The sequence below is a fragment of the Pristiophorus japonicus genome, chromosome 6 (genome assembly GCF_044704955.1).
Source record: "Pristiophorus japonicus isolate sPriJap1 chromosome 6, sPriJap1.hap1, whole genome shotgun sequence".
Classification (NCBI taxonomy): domain Eukaryota; kingdom Metazoa; phylum Chordata; class Chondrichthyes; family Pristiophoridae; genus Pristiophorus; species Pristiophorus japonicus.
Window position 1 is genome coordinate 153,672,059 of NC_091982.1, and position 17,249 is coordinate 153,689,307.

The following is a 17,249-nucleotide window of genomic DNA, read 5'->3' on the forward strand; positions in this document are numbered from 1 at the left end:
CTCATTTCATTCTTTCGGTGAAGATCTTAAATCTGTGCCCCATATTACGAACAAAAGAATATAAAAGAACGTCGAACAGGAAAAGACTGGTCCATTAAAATGAGTGGAGAAAAGGCTTCAAAGAAGACTGTTAAAACCGGGCCCAGAGCTCCCTGGTTTAATGATGAAGATCAGGAGGAGCGTGTATCAAAGGTCAAGCGCAGGTATAAAGACCTGACCCGGGATGGCCGTGGCAAGCCTCCACTGCCCCAATACAGATGGATTTGGCGGGAGATTGGTGAGGCCGTGTCCTCAACGGCCAACATTGTGCGGATGGAGACCAGTGTAGGAAACATTGGAACATGTGTTGGCTTCAGCAAGGGTGAGTTACCATTTACTGGAGGCCTCCCATAGAACACCAAAAAGCTCTGTGCCAGATGTGTCTGTGTGAGTGTGGGTGTGTGGGGGACATGAGCAAAAGGGGTCAAGGCTGGCACTTTTCTTTCTGCAGAAGAAAATTTCATCCAAGGCAGCAAGCCTGAGTGCCACAGGAGGGGGCCGAGCAGAGGTCATAGAGTTGAGCAGCCTGGAGGAGTGTGCCTAGGCATTGGTGGGTGACCACCGCTGGCAACCACAAAGGGTGACGCAGATCCCATGCTAGAGCACGGTAAGGTTATACTAATCTCCACTGTACGTAATGCTGATGGCATGAAAGCTTGTGCAATGTTAAGTCAATTGGTATTTCTCACACATTTTGTTGACCATTATTGGTGTGTCCATGTTGAGATGGAACTCCTTGATGGCACAATGTGAGATGGGACGCCTCACAAGTCAGCGTTACCAATCCCCCCCGCTACCCCCCCCCCCCCCCCCCCCCCCACCCATAGACTGAAATGTTGACCTTTACTTGCAGATTGTGAGTCAGTCAGCACCGAGCAATGCACACCATTCACCTCTGGCACACAAAGGAGGTGTGTGGCCCCAACTCTCCTGCCCCAACATTGACACCAGCCCAAGATAGCAGTTCCTTCCTCCACCAACCCCCGCCCACCCCGCTCCCCAAAGATCACCCATATCCACCGCACCCAACTCCCCCACCCAGAGTCAGGAAGAACAGGAGAGAGGTGAAGGAGAAGGGACCGTGGTCGAGCCACTTGAGCTAGAGGAGCTGGAAGAGGAGGAGAGCAGCCTCCTGACATGTGTAGCCCCTGTCCGGAGATCCTCGGCGTGGGGGTCCAAATTCCTGGGCTTCGAACCGGACGAACCAGGAACAAGTGCTGGCAGGCGCAGAGGCCGTGGCTCTAAATCAGCCAAGGTGCGTGAACTCACAACCACCCAACAACCACTTGAGGATGCAGGACGGCTCGCAGCTATTCACGAGATGGTGCAGCTATTGAGGTCGAGCGTGGAGATAGTTCGTGATCTGCTGCAGACCATGGCTGGGGTAGTTGCCACCATTCAGACCTTTGCTCAGCAACATACTGACAGGATGGACCTGCTCATTAATGCGGTGGAGCGCACCAACGATTCTGTCGAGGCGATGGGGCAAGCGATGGCTTCTAGGCAGGTTGTGTAAGCCCCTGAGCCCACACCCTCAAGGCAGATGGATCCCGAGGGGCCGGAAATGCCGGAAGCCTTCAGTTATTCCCCCTACCTTCTCGCCAACATGAACACGTCTGCAGAAATCCGGCTGCCCTCCTGCACAGCCTACTCAAGCAGAGGCGGGAAGGGGCAGGGGCATGGCACGCCATGGTGAAGTAAAGTAACAAACAATGGTTGTGTTTTTCATTAGTGAGCTTTAACTGGTTTCCTTCAAACCCCAGAAGAAGAGGACCATGGGCCTCACATCGAGGACGGGAGTGGGGGGGGGGGGGGCGGGGAAGAGGTGGTGGTAGCGGGTAGAGGAGTGGGTGTTGGTGGTACAAATGTTCTTCATGTTATTGGGGCAGAAATTCCGGCCTCCTGGATCCGTACGGAGTGTGCAAGGACCCAGGAAGGCATTGCAAAAGCCGGTTTTCAGCGCACAATGCGCATGCGCTGAAAACCGGCTTTTTGGATCTGTCAAGCTGGGGCTTGTCAGATCTTCCGCATCTCGGGAGCGAGGACATTCACAAGGGCAAGATTGCGGTATTTACCCATATCTTGCCCAGCAGATATCCTCAAAACTCATTCACCTGATAAAAGCAGACGCATAGCCTACTTTTATAGGCGCAAGAGTTTTAAAACACACAAAAACATTTTAAAATAAAATTATAAAAACACATTTTATTGTTAAAAACCCTCGCCACTACGGTAAGTTTATTTTAAACCATAATTTAAAAAACTTTTTTAAAAATCGGAAAAATATATATTTTTTTAAATACATAAATAACTTTAATTTAAATTAATAAAAATATGTTGTGTATTTTTTCTATCTTTTATTATTAGTTTTGTGTGTTTGCGCACTGTTTCTCATTCATAATAATGAGAACTCCAACTTACAGAGTTCCCATTATTATGAATGAGAATATACTATACCCGATTGGCTGCTCAGAGCCTTGTGACTCCAGCTCCAGGCCTGCGCATGTCCCGACGAGCACGTGCTGCGACGCGCAGTCAGGGGAGGCCTCAGGACCGGGAACTTGCGTGGGTGCAGCAAGATAAGGCAAGTGCGTATTTTTTAAAGTTTTTTACCCGATCGCCTGCGGGAAGCAGCCGACCGAGATTTCTGGGCCATCATCACTTTTGGTATGCTGGGATTTTCAATACAGTCACATTGTTCACTCACTCTTAGTCAGTGTCTCATATTTACATAATGTGTGGTGCCTTCTGAGAAAAAACACAGCTCTCCCTCAGGTGTTCTGCTCTCAGAGGAATATATTGCCCTACATATCAGATTGCACTGTATAATGGGTCCTGTCATCAGGCCATAGTGAAACGACAAGTAAGGGTCACCAATGCTGGAAAGCTACCATTCAATGGCAGTCAGTTGAACTATTTGCAGGGCACACATTAAGGCTTGCACTTCATCCCACATTTTATTATGACATAATTCGTGGAGTGCCACCCCTAAGATGACATGGCCGTCAGTGACATTGCAGTCCATTATATGTATTTTTCCGTCTTCCATACCTCATGTCATGCTGTTCCCACTATCATTTGCAGCGACCTGCCAGAGCTTTACATCTTCTAACTTTCGCTTATTTACTCTGACATAAGCTCATACCATCTGCGCAGTCACAATCTGTCACTAAATATGTTCCGCCTGAAATGGTGTTGAAACTCTTGTAGGGCATCTCCATTGATACTTTACCATCTCTCGCTACTCATTGCCGCTTCCCCTACCACACCTTCCCTTCAACGGAGTCAGATCGATTTACATTTCCCAACTGTCTGTGTGCGGGTTAAGATGTTAGAACCACTGATAATGCTGCAGCATGTGCTCGATACCCGGGATGTGCAGCACTGCAACACTTTAAGCAAATCTCCCCGCCACCCGAATCACAGCCAGCTCAGGCCAGCTTTGTGCCGGTGGTCCTTCTGGCAGGCGGCAGGGTGATCTTAGTGGATCGCACCTGAGGAAAATACCGGTTTGCCAGCCTCCGCCATGGGTGAGTGGCAGCACGTCGCTCCGGCAAACCTCCGTGACCAATCTCCCGTTGGGCAGTAAGTAGGCGGCAGATGGGCGGTATCGGAGGAATCTCTAAAAAAAAATTATTTACGGCGGAACCTCGGCAGCTGTGGACGGCACTTCCACCAATTCCGGCCCCTATGATTCTATGTATGGCACTAAAGTCCTGACTGCTGCCATCTCAGCTGGGTCCACCCAAGTCCACCGGGAATTACATGGTGGCACAGCAACCCAGCAATCTGTGCTCCATCAGACTGGTGGGGATGCTGAGGTGCTGCCCCAGGGGAGTGGCAGTGGGTCAGTGGAGCAGGAACATGCTGTCCTCTCTTAGGACAACGGCATTTCTGATCTTACCACTGACACTCCGTCATTGCAACTATCCACAGCTGTCGCCCAACCTGAAGTGGTGCAATCTGCAGCCAGGCCTTCCAGGCCCAGAGCTGGTCGAGGGCATCCTACAGGGCCATCTGTAGTCTCTGGCCCAGAAACACAGCAGCCTTCCAGCAGCCCTGCTGCAGCCACAGGGGACACACTATTGTACAGTCGTAGATTAGGTTCATAAGGGGATATAAGGAGATGCACAAGGGTGAATAATATATGATATGTTAATGTTGCACTTTTTTCCTCATCTTCATCTTTACTGTTTGGTCTTGTCTCTCATTTCCATGTTGGGCATGTAGTATGGAAGGAAGGGCTCATTGATGTGTTTATGGGAAGGCACAAAGGAAGTGGGAAGTAGCGAGGACCTTAGTGGAACTGACATCTTACGAGACGGTCTCGGACCTCCTTCGCAGGATCAGGGCGGTGTCGGCGCATCCTTCCGGTGGATGTGCCTCCTCTTGCAGCTCTTCGTTCTCTCGGTCCCTCAACTACACCTCCTCCTCCTGGTCCTGCTCCTACTCCTCCTCCTGAGGTGCAACGGCTATTTCTTCGGGCAATTGCTGTGCCCTCATGATTGCCAGGTTGTGAAGCATATAGCAGACGACGACGAATAGGGAAACCCGGTCATGCAAGTACTGCAGGACTCCACCTGAGCGATCCAGGCAGCAGAACCGTTGCTTCAGCACTCCGATGGTCTGCTCAATGATGCTCCTGGTGGCAGCATGACTTTCATTGTATGAGTGCTGGGCCGGAGTGGTGGGGTTGCGGAATGAAGTCATGAGCCAGATGTATAGTGGGTAGCCCTAGTCTCCGAGCAGCCAGCCGCGAGCTGCATTGGGTGGCTAGAACAGAGCTGGCACACCGGTCTGGCGCAGGATGAAGGCATCACAGCTGCTGCCAGGTTAACGGGCATTAACGGACATTATTCTGCGTGTGTGGTCTCACACCAACTGGACATTCAATGAGTGATATCCTTTTCGGTTTCGAAGGAGCTCAGGATTGTGGGGCGTAGCCCTCAAGGCGACGTGTGTGCAGTCTTTGGCACCCTGCACCATGGGGAAGCCCGCTATCCTCACAAAGCCAGTTGACCGCTCTAGCTGCTTCTGTGTGGTCATGGGAAAAGAGATGTATTCCATCCTCCTTCTGCACAGAGCATCTATGATGTCACAAATGGAGCAGTGGAGGGCAAACTGGGTGATGTCTGCTGTGGCTCCCTGGAAAGATCCAATGGTGTATAAATTGAGGGTGATGATGACCTTCACTGCCACTGAGAGAGCTGTCCTCACCCTGGTCTGAGGCTCAAGGTCTGGCGGCAGCAGATGGCAGAGCTCCATCACCACGTCCTTGATAAATCGCAGCCTTCGGACACACTGATCCTCAGTGAAGTTAGTGTACGAAAACTGTTGTCAAAAGACCCTGGGAGCTTAAGGCCTTCTGTTGCCATGTCAGTGTCTGCGTCTTTGCCTGCCCACATCCTGATCTACATATTCCTGATCTTCATGTTCCTCCTGCTATTCCTGCCCCGCTGCATCCTGTTGTTCCCTTTGCCGCTCCCTGTCCCTGTCTCTCTCCCAGTGGGAGCCTTTCTCCTTCCCTCTGCCGATGCCTCTACCTAACTAATTGACGATGTCGTTGTTTTCTCCGAACCATTCTCTGATGGTAAAGTCCGAGGAGGCAGCTCACTGCCAACACAGAGCCCATGAGTTGCAAACAGTTTTGAACTGTCCAACTGGACCTGACCAAATCAGAGGGAACGATGGCAGGCAAAGTCAACTCAGGCCCAACAATCAGTGACGGCCATTTCAGATCCAAAAACCAAAAGCGTTACAACCTGCAAAAAAGTTTGGCCGACAAGAAAAATTGTCCAACAACGCACCTTTAAATACCGCTAGCACATCAGTTTCCCGACGAAATCAACGGCATAAGCTGTCATTGGCAGCGGCAAGCGGTAAGTAGGGGGGTGCGGGGCAGTTTAAGTTCTGGGGCTGTGACGATGCGATGCGTACGGTGATGACATCATCATCGCCATGTGCAGACGATTGGGACGAACAACGCCGGAGCGGGGCACTAACCTGTTGCAACGCTGCAAAATACATGGGCAATTCCGCGGGGGGTCATTGTGGCTGCAGTGCTCGGGCATAAACTCATTACCGCCCCGTTAGCGCCACCCGAAGACGGAAAGGGGCAATTTTGGCCCCCGAAAGCCTTTACCTGCGTTACCACCAGGGGTTCTACATAAGAACATAAGAACATAAGAACATAAGAAAGAGGAGCAGGAGTAGGCCATTTGGCCCCTCGAGCCTGCTCCATTTAATAAGACCATGGCTGATCTGATCTTGGACTCAGCTCCACTTCGCTGCCCGCTCCCATAACCCTTCAGTCCCTTATCGCTCAAAAATCTGTCTATCTCCACCTTCTGTCACCTACCTTGCATGGAGCTCTGCCTTGTCCGCGTCGCACTTGCTCTGTAGCTGAATCATCTCCTTGACCTTGTTGCGGAGCTGCTGTTCGAGCCGCCCACTTTGCGCCGTATGCTTCTCCAGCGTAGAAGTGGCGCTCGCCTGGGACAGACGTAAGTTGGAGTCCAGGTTCAGGCAAGCGGTCTGCAGGCGCCGTGTCGTCCGGCCGACATCAGCCTTCACCTCCACAAGGCCCCTGGAGAGAGTTGGGGGTGGGGGGGGGGGGAATAAGCACACACACCCACGATCATCTCAAGCCCATTATACCACAAAGGCAATCAGTGTTAGTGTTTGTCAAAATCAAGGAACGAAACCACAAACCATGTTCCCTGCTCTTCCCTCTCCGCCTCCCACACGTGGCTCAGAATGTTTAGCCAGTTAGCAGCAGAGATAGATAGGGGGCAAAATTGCCCCAATTTTTTGTGGCAATTTAGCGCCTCCGGCAGGCGCTAACGGGGTGCAAGGCAGTTTTCACCCAGGGGAGTAGGAAAATTGCCCCGGAGGTTTGGGAGACGCTGTACCGGCAGCGCCATGCGCCACGGGTCACTACACAACTGCCGATGATGCCATTGCCATGCGCGGAGACCCCTCACCATCCTGCGCTGACACCTTAATCCCCCATGGGGGAAATTGTCCCCACGTGCTGCGAGGCTGGGGCGAGTGGATGTCAATGTCAGCTACGCGGGTCGTGAATCTGGCCAAAATCCGCTCCCGGGGCGTCGTTTAATGGGGAGGCCTGCAGCGCCCCGGGCCGCCATCTTTCTTGGTCGGTCGACTCTTGGGTCGGCCTGACAATGGCGGCCTTAGCGTGGAACGGTCCACCATTGTGAAGCCCGGCACATCGCCTTGGGGGCCGGCCTGCTGGCCCGGACTCACCCATTCCTGGTGGCCCAGTGGTGACCACCAAAGGGCCATGCAGAGTGCACAGTGGCCCTCCTCTTTAATGAAAGGGGAGGGGTGCAGTACCGCATTAGCGCTACGCAAAGCATCCGCGTAGTGCTGGACTAAGCACCGCGCTACCGCCCCGGCACCGCCCCCAAAGGATGCGGAGTGCAGGAGATAGTACTCTGCTTCCTTTGAGGGGTGTAAAGCCCAATTCTGCATCAGGGTGCGACTTTCAGGCTGGGCGATAAAATCCTGGCCCCAGAAGGTTACCGCCCTCAATCGGGGCATGTGCCAATTTCACCCCCATAGAGTGATTGAGACGATGCAGGGATTAGATTATGAGGAGTGATTATATAAATTTGGCATGTTGTCACAGGAGAAGAGAAGGTTCAGAGGTTATATGATTGCTGTTTTTGGGATACTAAAGGGATTAGATAATATCAACTATGACCATGTGTTTCACCTTGTCCATCCATGTACCTGCACTTGAAGGGGGGTAAAGTCAGAACTAATTTGCGGAAACGATATTTCAATGAGCAACTCCCTAAAGAAATGGTGGAAGTTAGTATCGATTCATTCAAATGCAAATTAGATAGATTTCTATCAGAAAACAATATTTTGGGATACAATATATGAGTAATTTGAGACATGCCTTGTGGTAAGTGTAACAGTGCTCGGGAGGAACAGCTGACTTTGGACCCATGGTTCCCGAAACTCTTCAGCCCTGGGGTTTGCCTCACCTCATGGCTGGATCTGTTGCAGACTGATTGATCGAGATTGATGGCTAGGATTAGGCAACAACTCCATTACCGTTGTATCAAGTGATTACCAGATAGAAGGTGAACTCGATGGACCTTGGTCTTTTTTAATCGTGCAATTCCTATGTTCCTATCAAGAAGGTCCCTGTCAGTGGTGTGCTGAGTTAACTGATGCTGCTCAGGAGTTACTGCGATCGATCCCAGTGCCCAACATTAGGGAGAGTAATATATGCACCTGTGAGCATGCTCACAGGTTGGTTGAGCTGTTGAGTTGTGAGTGGCTGAGCCAGTCACGTGATGTTCACAAGACTCAATAAAACCCCAGCCAGTTGGGTTCAGGGTGTCCATGATAAGGCAGGTGATTGTGAGCCTGGTGGATGAACTGGTAATGTCACTGTTAAACCTTTTGCTAATAAACCAACTCGTTCTTAATAGCAATGTGTTAGCTATGAATTCTTAAGCAAAGAACCCGTGAAGCAAACCCGTTATAGGGAGGGTTTCCTGCTCCTGATCTGGTTAAGCTCCTTGCTGTGAACGTGCTCCGGTTCCATGCGTCAGCTCACGGCACTTACCGCTCCGCCCCGCTCCTCAAGTCGGTGAGGTCACCGCGGACCATAGCCACCTGCCGCCATAGTGCCAGTAGCCTGGCATGCTCACCGCTGAGACGCGAGCTGTCGGTCTGAAACAAACAAGAGGTAAAATCAAAAGTCTTGTTTTTTTTATGGTACCTTCTGCTTCTTTCAACATTGCTGTTCAAAGGCCAATAGGTCTTGTTGTAGTCACTACAACAGATTCGTTTCCCAGAGAATAGTCGACCTCTGGAACAAGCTGCCGTTCCATGTGGTGGATGCAGACTCGCTGAATTCCTTCAAGCGAAAGCTGGATTTGTTTCTGGCAGCGGCGGAGATCACCTCTTACACAAGGTAGGTACTGCAGGGAATTTAATGGCCAGACTGATCTCCTGGACTAGCTTCGATCGCCTTCGCCTAGATGGGTTGGAGAGGAATTTCCAAGATTTTTCCCCCAAATTGGTTGAGTTTTTTATCTGTTTTTTTGCCTTTCCCAGGAGATCACATGGTATATCTTGTAATACACAAGGTATCGCAATTGTGTGGGACAGGCTTGATGACAAGATGGTCTTTATCTGTTCGTAATTTTTCATATTCATATTAAAAGCCTTAAAGGGATTACAAGACAGTAAATTCTTGGGAGGGTAAAAGCAGGGTGGGGGGGGGGGGCGGCGGGGGAGGGAATTTTCCAATTTCATGTTGCTAGCTATGCCCACTGGCAGCCCATATTGGAAATTAGGCTTTGATGCTGTAGCAGAAAGTGTTCTTCTGAGGTTGGGGGCTTAAGGCATATTGTTGCGGCAGAATCAAAGTAAAGGTTTGCCTGCATCATTCAACTGTGATATACCAGACCCAGGGATTGCTTGACACTGGCACTGTGACAGTCCATCACTACAACGTGCCCCGTAAAATAAAACAGACTGAGGAAAACAATAAGTAAAGGTGCTCCTACTGTGGGTCCTCCTATTACAACCAGTAATGTAGGCACCTGTGAGGATGCCTACAGGTTTGTAGAGCTGTTGGGGGGGGGCACTCTATCTAACGTTTATTTTTGTTCCCCAAAAAGAGTTGTAGAGCTGTTGGCAAGGGGGCAGTTGAGAAGTTTTTTGGAGTGTCCCTCCCCATTTAATTAGGGGGCACTTGATTTAATTGTCTACAACTAAAATAGTTGTAGAGCTGTTGGTGTCCACCGGTACGCTCGCAGCCTTCCGCAAAAGGTGGGTGCCGGAAGGACTGGAGTGCATCATCACCCCCGGAACCAAATTTTAATTTGATTTTATATGTTTTAAAGTTTAATTTGTTTTAATTGCCGGTTTTAGTGTTTCCTGCCCCCCACCTTTTATAGGGGGCACTTGTAAAAATTATGATTTTAATGCCCAAAAAAAACCAAAAGAAAAACTACAAAAAAAACAACAAAAAAACCCCCCAAAAAACAAAAAAGGGCCTTGAAAAATGTTTGGTGTGTCCCCCAGATTGGGGGGCACTTGACTTAACTGGTTAATTTTGTCTCCTATCAAAAGAGTTGTAGAGCTGTTGGCAAGGGGGCAGTTGAGAAGTTTTTTGGAGTGTCCCTCCCCAATTAATCAGGGGGCACTTGATTTAATTGTCTACAACTAAAATAGTTGGAGAGCTGTTGGTGGCCACTGGTACGCTCGCAGCCTTCCACGAAAGGTGGGCGCTGAAAGGACTGGAGTGCATCATCACCCCTGGCAAACAAATTTTAATTTGATGTTTTTGTCTCAAGTTCAATTTGTTTATTGTGCTGGTTTTAGTGCCCCCCCCCCCCACTTTTAGCCAGGGGGCATTTGTATAATTTGTGTCTTTAGTGTCCTCAAAAAAAAACTAAACAAAAAAAAACAACAGGGCACTTGAAAAGTTTTTGGAGTGTGCCCCCCCCCCTTTAGTCAGGGGGGCACCTGATTATTGATACAGCTAAATATACTTGGAGAGCTGTTGAATTCTTCTGGAACAACAGCAAGCACTGGGTCTCTGCTGTGGTCTTGAGTCTCCCGCTTAGGGAGGGCGGTCAGTCGTTGGTGTGCCTCAGCACCCAGCTTACGACTTTCTGTCTTCAGACCCTGCAGAGATACCTTTATGTCGAGCCCCCTCCTAGGTGGGGTGCGCTGGTGACATATTTCTTCCGCCAGCAGTACAGCCTCAATTTCAACACACAACTCCTGTTTGTGAGCCTGGGGGGGGGGGCGGGGGGCGTCAGGACAGCCATGCGGGGACTGCCTGTCTTTTACCAGGAACTCATCAGGGTCTGGAAAAAAGTCTCCACCAAGCGCAGCTCTCCACCGGCTGGAGTGACGGCTGTCCTGCAGGAGCCGCTGCTCAGGAATCCATACCTCCACGACCGAGGTTTTAGGTGGCAGGCGGACGAGAGGGCTGTGGCTGGCGAGATGACCAGGGTCAGGGACCTGCTCGATGGCGGAGGAGCGGGCTGGATGGTGCCAGGCGTGCTGGTACGGCGCCTAAACTAGGCCGACGTCCGGAGCGCGGCTAATGCCATCGAATCGCTAAAAACAGCGCCGGGCCCTGACTCCGTTAGGTGTGTCGAGGAGGCTCAAGCATGTGGGGAGATCCCGTCCAAACTGACCCCCATCCGGATGGAATTCCTCATCGGCGCCAAGCCCCGAAACCTCCCTCAGGAGCCGGTGCCTCACAACTTGAGCTGCCTCGGGGAAATCCCCTCCGTGCCTTTCAGTTCTGTGCGGAGGGGTTTTCTGTACGGGCTGCTCTTGCACACTCTCCACTTTGCCATCCTCGCCTGCCATCCGGATACGCCATGGGGCACCATCTTGCTGTCCAGAGGAGGCGGGTGTCCCCGATGGAGTGCACCCAGCTTGCGACATTCCATCTTCAGACCCTGCAGAGATACCTGTATGCCGAGCCCCCTCCTAGGTGGCATGCGCTGGCAACGTATTTATTCCGCCAGCAGTACAGCCTCAATTACGACATGCAGCTCCTGTTTGTGAGCATGGGGGGGGCATCACGACCGCCATACGGGGGCTGCCAGTCTTTTACCAGGAACTCATGAGGGTCTGGAACAGAGTCACCACCAAGTGCAGCTCCCCACCGTCTGGAGTGGCGGCTGTCCTGCAGCAGCCACTGCTCAGCAATGCGTACCTCCACGACCGCGGTTTTAGGCGGCAGGCGAATGAGATGGCTGTGGCTGGCGAGGTGACCAGGGTCAGGGACCTGCTCGATGGCGGAGGAGCGGGCTGGATGGTGCCAGACGTGCTGGCACAGCGCCTAAACTGAGCCGACGTCCGGCGCGGCCAATGCTATCGAGTCGCTAAAAACAGCGCTGGGCCCTGACTGCGTTAGGTGTGTCGAGGAGGCTCATGCACATGGGGAGATCCCGTCTGAACTGACCCTCGTCCGGATGAATTCCTCATTGGTGCCAAGCCCTGAAACCTCCCTCGGGAGCCAGCGCCTCACAACTTGAGCCGCCTCGGGGAAATTCCCTCCGTGCCTTTCAGTTCTGCACGGAGGGGTTTCCTGTACGGGCTGCTCCTGCACACTCTCCACCTTGCCATCCTCGTCAGCCATCCGGACACGCTATGGCGCATCATCTTGCCATCCGGAGGAGGTGGGGGTTCCCGATGGAGTGCACTCTACGCGGGAGTCCTCCCACTATTTATTGGGGACTTCGCCTGGAGGGTGGTGCACGGAGCAGTCCTGTGCAATAAATTTTTAAGTCGGTTCACGAGCTCCCAGCCCGCCTGCAATTTCTGCGGTCTGGAAGAATCTGTGTTCCATGTTTTTATGGAATGTGCGAGGTTGCAGTCCCTATTGAAGGGGCTGCTCCTCAAATTCTGGTTGCACTTCAGTCCCACACTCCTGATCTTTGGGCACCCTGTGCGGAGGGGAGCTGGTAGGTCCGAAGGAGCACGCGGTGTCCACCGGTACGCTCGCAGCCTTCTGCAAGAGGTGGGCGCCGGAGGGACTGGAGTGCATCATCACACCTGGCAACCAAATTTTAATTTGATCCCTAATGTTTAAAGATTAATTTGTCTATGTTTGTCAGTTTTAGTGCCCCCCACCACCTTTTAGCCAGGGGCACTTGTTTGATTTGTGGTTTTGGTGCCCTCAAGAACAAGGGGGCCGGAAAATGTTTTTGGAGTGTGAACCTCCCTTTAATCAGGGGGTATTATGTTCAAAATAAAGGATGAAACTGAGTACTGTAAGCAATGAGTAAGTGTGACCTTAGTTCCTTTAATTAGACTCCAGAGTGCAGGTAGAGCGTGGAAGGCCTGTTGATGCTGGGATCCCTTGGGACTCCAACAGGTAGGCCCTCTACTGGTGGTGTGATATAGGTTGCCAAGGGTTGTAAAGTCCTGTCCTCTCAGTACAGATTCACACGAGGCATGTAGTGAAGTCAAGGTCATTCTGGACCTGCACCTTTATTTTACAGCTCTGGAATGCTGCACTTGCCTGAGACCTCTTCTTATATACCTGTCTCTTGTAAGTGCACCCCTGGTGGTAAGGTGTGCTGGTGATTACAGGTCACATCTTATTACAGTCATGTATAGCATGTTAGGATATAGTTATATATAATAATGTAAGATACATGCCATCACTCTCCCCCAAGGTCTTATTGTCTTTATAGGTTCACTCTCTCAGGTGGTCTACGCTTTCGCGTGGAGCATCTGAGTTGTGTTTCAGTTGTTTGCCTTGGTGTCTGTTTTTCTTTGGGTGTGGTTGCTGGTATCTCGCTTGGGCTGTCTGTTTTGATTGGTGTGATTGTTGTTGACTCGCCTGGGCTGTCTGTTAGGATTGCCCTTTCCTCAGGTTGTTCCCTCTGTCTGTCCACCAGGTGTGGTGCGAGTTCCACATTGTAGTCTGCCTCTGATTTTGCAGTGTTGTTGGTAAATCTGCTTTTGACTTGGTCTACATGCCTCCGGCAGGTTTTGCCATTGTCCATTTGTACTACCAGTAGCCTGTTTCCTTCCTTTCCCATTACTGTCCCTGCAAGCCATTTGGGACCCCTGCCATAGTTTAGTACAAACACTTTGTCCCCTATCTCATTTCATCTCCCCCTCGAATTTCTGTCATGGTACTCAGTCAGCTTACGGCACTTTGCCTCAACGATTTCGTGCATGTCTGGGAGAATTAATGAGAGCCTTGTTTTTAAAGTCCTTTTCATCAACAGTTGCGCGGGGGGGGGATCCCAGTCCGTGAGTGCGGACGAGATCTGTATGCCAGCAGCAGTTGCGACAGGCGACCCTGCAGCGTGGGACCTTGGATTTTAAGCATGCCTTGTTTAATGATTTGCACTGCTCTCTTCGCCTGGCCGTTGGAGACCGGCTTGAATGGTGCCGTCTTGACGTGATTTATGCCGTGGTCAATTATGAAGTCTTGGAATTCTGCGCTGGTGAAGCACGGACCATTGTCACTGACCAATATGTCAGGGATTCCGTGCGTTGCAAACATGGTTGCGAGGCTCTCCACAGTGGTGGAGGTTGTGCTCGAGTTTAAAATGGTGCATTCGATCCACTTTGAAAATGCATCTACAATTACGAGGAACATTTTGCCCATGAATGGGCCCGCATAGTCTACGTGCACTCGCGACCACGGTTTGGTAGGCCAGGGGCTCAGTGGAGCCTCCCTGGGGGCATTGCTGAGTTGGGCACAAATGGTGCACCTTCGGACGCAGAGCTCCAAGTCCACATCAATACCAGGCCACCAGACGTGGGATCTGGCTATGGCCTTCATGAGAACGATCCCCGGGTGCTCACGGTTGAGCTCCTGGACAAATGCCTCTCTGCCTCGCAGAGGCATGTCTACTCGGCTGCCCCACATCAGGCAGTCTGCTTGTAGTGATAGCTCATGCATGCGCCTGTGAAAGGGTTTTAATTCCTTGGGGCAGGCATCGCGAGCCTCTACCCAGTCACCGGTTAGGACACATCTTTTTACTAAGGATAACGTGGGGTCGCTGGCCTTACAGGCTCTGATTTGGCAAGCCGTCATGGGCGAACCTGTGGACTCAAAGGCATTGATTGCCATGACTATCTCACAGTCCTGTTCGTCAGACCCTTCCGTGGTCGCCAGGGGTAGCCTGCTGAGCGCGTCGGCACAGTTGTCTGTGCCTGGTCTGTGCCTTATGGTATAGTCGTAGGACGCCAGCATGAGTGCCCACCGTTAAATTCGCGCCGAGACGTTGGCATTTATTGCCTTGTTCTCGGATAGGAGGGACGTGAGGGCTTTGTGGTCGGTTTCTAACGCGAACTTGGCCCCGAAAAAGTATTGGTGCATCTTTTTGACACCGTACACGCACGCGAGCACCTCCTTCTCTACCATTCCTTACCCGCGCTCCGCCCACGAAAGTGACCTGGAGGCATAAGCTATGGGTTGTAATTTGCCCGCACTATTGACATGTTGCAAAACGCATCCGACCCCATACGCTGACGCATCGCATGTGAGAACTATCTTTTTACCTGGGTCAAAGAAAGTCAAAACACTGTTGGAACACAGAAGGTTGCGTGCCTTATTGAAGGCGCGTTCCTGGGCGTCTCCCCAAAACCAATCGCACCCCTTCCTGAGTAGCACGTGGAGAGGCTCCAGCAGCATGCTGAAGTTCTGCATAAAGTTCCCAAAGTAATTGAGTAGCCCGAGAAAGGCGCGCAGTTCTGAGACATTCCGGGGCCTGGGTGCCAGGCGAATTGCTTCTATTTTGGACTCTGTTGGGTGGATTCCATCAGCGGCAATCCTTCTGCCCAAAAATTCAACCTCGGGTGCAAGAAACAGGCACTTGGATTTCTTGACTCGCAGGCCTACCCGATCCAACTGCTTTAGTACTTCCTCCAAATTACGGAGATGGGAATCGGTGTCCCTGCCCGTGATAAGTATGTCGTCTTGAAATACAACCGTCCCCGGGATGGACTTGAGCAGACTCTCCATGTTGCACTGGAATATGGCAGCTGCCGACCTGATGCTGAATGCGTGTCTATTGTACATGAAAAGGCCTCGATGTGTGTTAATGGTGGTGAGTAGCTTGGATTCCTCGGTCAATTCTTGCGTCATATACGCAGATGTGAGGTCTAATTTTGAGAAAAGTTTACCTCCAGCCAATGTGGCAAATAAGTCCTCCACTCTGGGCAGCGGGTACTGGTCCTGTAGGGAGACTCTGTTTATGGTACATTTGTAGTCCCCACAGATTTGTACGGATCCATCAGGCTTCATGACTGGGACGATGGGACTTGCCCAGTCGCTAAATTCCGCAGGTGATATAATGCCTTCCTGCAGAAGCCTGTCTAGTTTGTGTTCAATCTTTTCCCTCGTCACATCGGGTACAGCTCTGTCCTTGTGATGGATCGGTCTAGCATCCTGTGTGATGTAGATTTTGACTTTGGCCCCTTTGAAAGTGCCCACACCTGGCTGAAAGAGATGTTCAAATCGCTTTATAACTGTTGAGCAGGAGGTCTGTTCCTCTAATGACATGGCCTGGACATCATCGCATTTCCAGTTTAGTTTTGCCAGCCAGCTTCTCCCCAGCAGTGCTGGGGGGTCTCCGGGGACAATCCACAGGGGAAGTCGGTTCACTGTCCCTTTGTGTGTGACAGAGAGCATGGCGCTGCCGAGGACTGGTACGATTTCTTTGATATAGGTCCTTAGTGTGGTGTCGACCCTTGTGAGTTTTGGTCTGTCTCTTTTATGCGGCCACGGTTGTTCAAATTGTTGAGCGCCCATGAGAGATTGACTCGCTCTAGTATCCAGCTCCATGTTGACAGATATCCCGTTGAGTAGGACTGTCATCATTATAGGAGGCGTCCTGTTGTAGGAGCAGCGGCCATTGATCATGTTGACCCGCTGTACACCGGTGTCCCGGGTACTGTCCCGACCATCTTCTGGTCCGCTTTCCGACCCATCTGATTCGTATACCAGCCGAGCTGTCGTTTTTTTGCACATGTGGGCCAAAGGCCCTGCATATTCACAATTTCTGCAAACAGCCTGCTGAAATCAACATCCCCTTTACGAGTGCCCACCCCCACACCTCCAGCACAGACCTGTTCCATTGTTCAAAAAGTTCCCAAGAATGAGCTGCGTCTGGCTGATCGCTCTTGAGCTTCTCTCAGTTTGTAGTTGATTGCTCGCATTGTGGGTTGATGAGGTGTGAACGGCCGTTCCTGTGGCACTTGATGGCTTCTGCCTGCTGTCGAGAGCCTGTTTTCCCGGTTTTGTCTGTGTGTGGGGGTAGCAGCTTGTTTAGTGCTGTGAACTTCTTGTTCCGATATTTCGTTAGTTGTCGTACCTGCATTGTAAATCAACCTTGTTTCTTCTTCCCCTACCAAGAATGTCTGTGCAACCAGTGCTGCTGCCTCTAAGGTCAGGTTCTTGGTCTCTATGAGCTTTCAGAATATGCCTACGTGGCCTATTCCTTCAATGAAAAAGTCTCTCAGCATTTCTCTCCTCAGTTCATCGGAGAACTCACATAAACTAGCCAACCTCCGAAGTTCCGCCACGAAGTCGGGTATGCTCTGGCCCACACAGCGTCTGTAGTTGTAGAACCTGTGTCTGGCCATGTGTAGGCTGCTCGCTGGCTTCAGATGGTCTCTACCAGTGTGCTCAATTCTTCAAACGACTTGCTTGCTGGTTTCTCGGG

At 51.3% G+C, this 17,249-nt stretch overlaps 1 protein-coding gene across 1 annotated transcript in view; it reads right to left on the minus strand.

The window, feature by feature from the left end:
* Positions 1 to 17,249, minus strand: part of crocc2 (ciliary rootlet coiled-coil, rootletin family member 2) — a 367,498-nt gene that overhangs the window by 199,523 nt on the left and 150,726 nt on the right. Inside the window, exons 9-10 of the mRNA XM_070882196.1 lie at positions 8,645 to 8,731; positions 6,398 to 6,625 (exon numbers count right to left, since the gene is read on the minus strand). Coding sequence (XP_070738297.1) covers positions 6,398 to 6,625; positions 8,645 to 8,731 — 315 coding nt within the window. The remainder of the gene's footprint in view (positions 1 to 6,397; positions 6,626 to 8,644; positions 8,732 to 17,249) is intronic.